Source organism: Chrysochloris asiatica, unplaced genomic scaffold (genome assembly GCF_000296735.1).
Source record: "Chrysochloris asiatica unplaced genomic scaffold, ChrAsi1.0 scaffold00199, whole genome shotgun sequence".
NCBI classification, from domain to species: Eukaryota; Metazoa; Chordata; class Mammalia; order Afrosoricida; family Chrysochloridae; genus Chrysochloris; species Chrysochloris asiatica.
In genome coordinates this window covers 3,399,537-3,401,458 of record NW_006408717.1, presented here as the reverse complement: position 1 = coordinate 3,401,458, position 1,922 = coordinate 3,399,537, and the positions used below count along the sequence as shown (strand labels likewise).

Genomic DNA, 1,922 nt, shown 5'->3' with positions numbered 1-1,922 from the left:
CCCGCGGAGCGGCTGGTAGTTTCGAACCGCTGACCTTAAGGTTCGCAGCCCGATTCGTAACCACTACGCTACCAGAGCTCCTTTGTTTTCACTGCCTTCTGCTGTAGCTGGGAGTGGGGGTACGGGGTGGGCCATGCAGCCTCAAGAATGCTTTCATGACTTTCTTTAGTGTTATAAATATTTTTGTTATTAAGTGCTGTCGAGTCCATTCTGATCCATAGCGTTCCTGTATGGGGTTTCCAAGGAGCAGCTGGTAAGTTTGAACCGCTGACCTTGCAGTTCAAAGTGACTTTGCAGTCCAGCGCATTAGCCCACAGTGCCACACCAGGACTTCAGTGTGGTACAGCCAGGAAGGTATCTGTAAGCAAACTGCTGGATCATCATAAGTCAGGTTTGGCCTCCTGCACATCATTGCTGAAGACCCTGCTAGCTCAGCTTCCCAGTCCTTTCCATACATTTTCTGTGCAGCTATCCCATTTTCTTCCCTTCTAACTCTTCTTTTCCCCACTTAGCCAAATAATGTATCAATTCTTCATTCTCTGTTATTTTACCTCTAATAATTTTTGTTATCCAAATGCACAAGTTATTAGGTCAATGCTCTGAAATAATCTTACCAGAGTTCCAGTTTTCGTATTGATTGTGTATGAGCTGTTAGTGCTCTGAGAGCCAAGTTTTGGGTTTGCTAGCAAACGGACACCATCCTTAAACCATGTGTATTCAGGAGCTGGATTCCCTTCTTTGTCTTGACATCGTAGCTCTACCACAGTTCCACTAAGAGCAGAATTGGGTACTTCACATGATGGAACTGCTGGAGCCACTAAACAATAAAAGTCAAATGATATTGGTCATTTACAAGCTAAACAAGGATTTTAACAGCCACATAAAGATGCATCTACTAGATACCTGGGTCAGAGACTGGCTATTTTTGCTCATCAAACACATTTTCTTTCTTCTTAGGCACACAGTCTCCTTGTAGCTAGACTGGGTCCTGTGTATAAGTCCTGGCCAATGAAATGTGGGTAAAAATGACATGCCACTTCTAGGCCTGCCAGTACAAACCACTGCATGATCTTCCATTCTTTTCTCTCTTGCTTTACAAAGAAGTTGTCAATCTTCTTTGTTGGGAAGCCAAGCACTGAAGATGTCAGAACCTACATTACCTTGAATCTCTAATGATTTATTGAAATAGAGCAACAAAACTCTCCTCTCCCAATTTCTTACTACCTCTCCCCTATGAGACTTTACTTAAATGGAAAAGAAACCTGTGTTATTTTAAGCCACTGAAAGTTCGGAGCTTATTTGTTACACCAGGGAACAGCATTACCTTAACTAATCCTTTATTTTTTATTGTTTTTTTTTTAATAAGAACAATTTCTACTTTTTTTTCTCTTACCAAGACTTTTCATGTCTTATTATCATCTATATTCAATGGAAATCAAACCTAAGTATATTTTTCAGGCCTGGTACTCAAACAAAAATGCCATTCTGTTTGGCCAAGTGAAATAATACCTGTTCTAGTAGCTATGGCTATTCTGGTTCCAGGAGTTTGTATAGTAAGTCAGACATTACTAGGTGATCTAATATCCAAGAAAACTAAGCAGTGACAATAGTAGGTAACATTCTGAAAGGTCCTCCAAGATTTCTGGTCCTGGTGCATATACATTCTCTTTCAGCTAGCTATTCAATAAAATAACAATTTAGGCATGTGAGACTTTCTGCTCCCATAAAGATTTACAGCTTCAGAAACCCTGTACAGGGTCGCTATGAGTCGGAACCAACTCCACGGCACACAACAACAACAACAACAACAAAGATTTACAGCCTCATGAGGATTAAATAAAATTCCATATGTGAAAGAGTCTGACACATAATGGTGGTGGTGGTTATATGCCATGGAGTCAGTTCCAACTCATAACGATCCT

The 1,922-nt window shown here is 40.7% G+C and overlaps 1 protein-coding gene across 1 annotated transcript in view; it reads right to left on the bottom strand.

Moving 5' to 3' along the window:
• The window catches only part of JAM2 (junctional adhesion molecule 2), a 30,264-nt gene extending 28,858 nt beyond the window's left edge, over positions 1 to 1,406 (bottom strand). Inside the window, 2 exon segments of the mRNA XM_006878265.1 lie at positions 615 to 817; positions 1,394 to 1,406. Of these exon segments, the coding sequence (XP_006878327.1) occupies positions 615 to 817; positions 1,394 to 1,406 (216 nt within the window).
• Between the last annotated feature and the right edge of the window lie 516 nt (positions 1,407 to 1,922).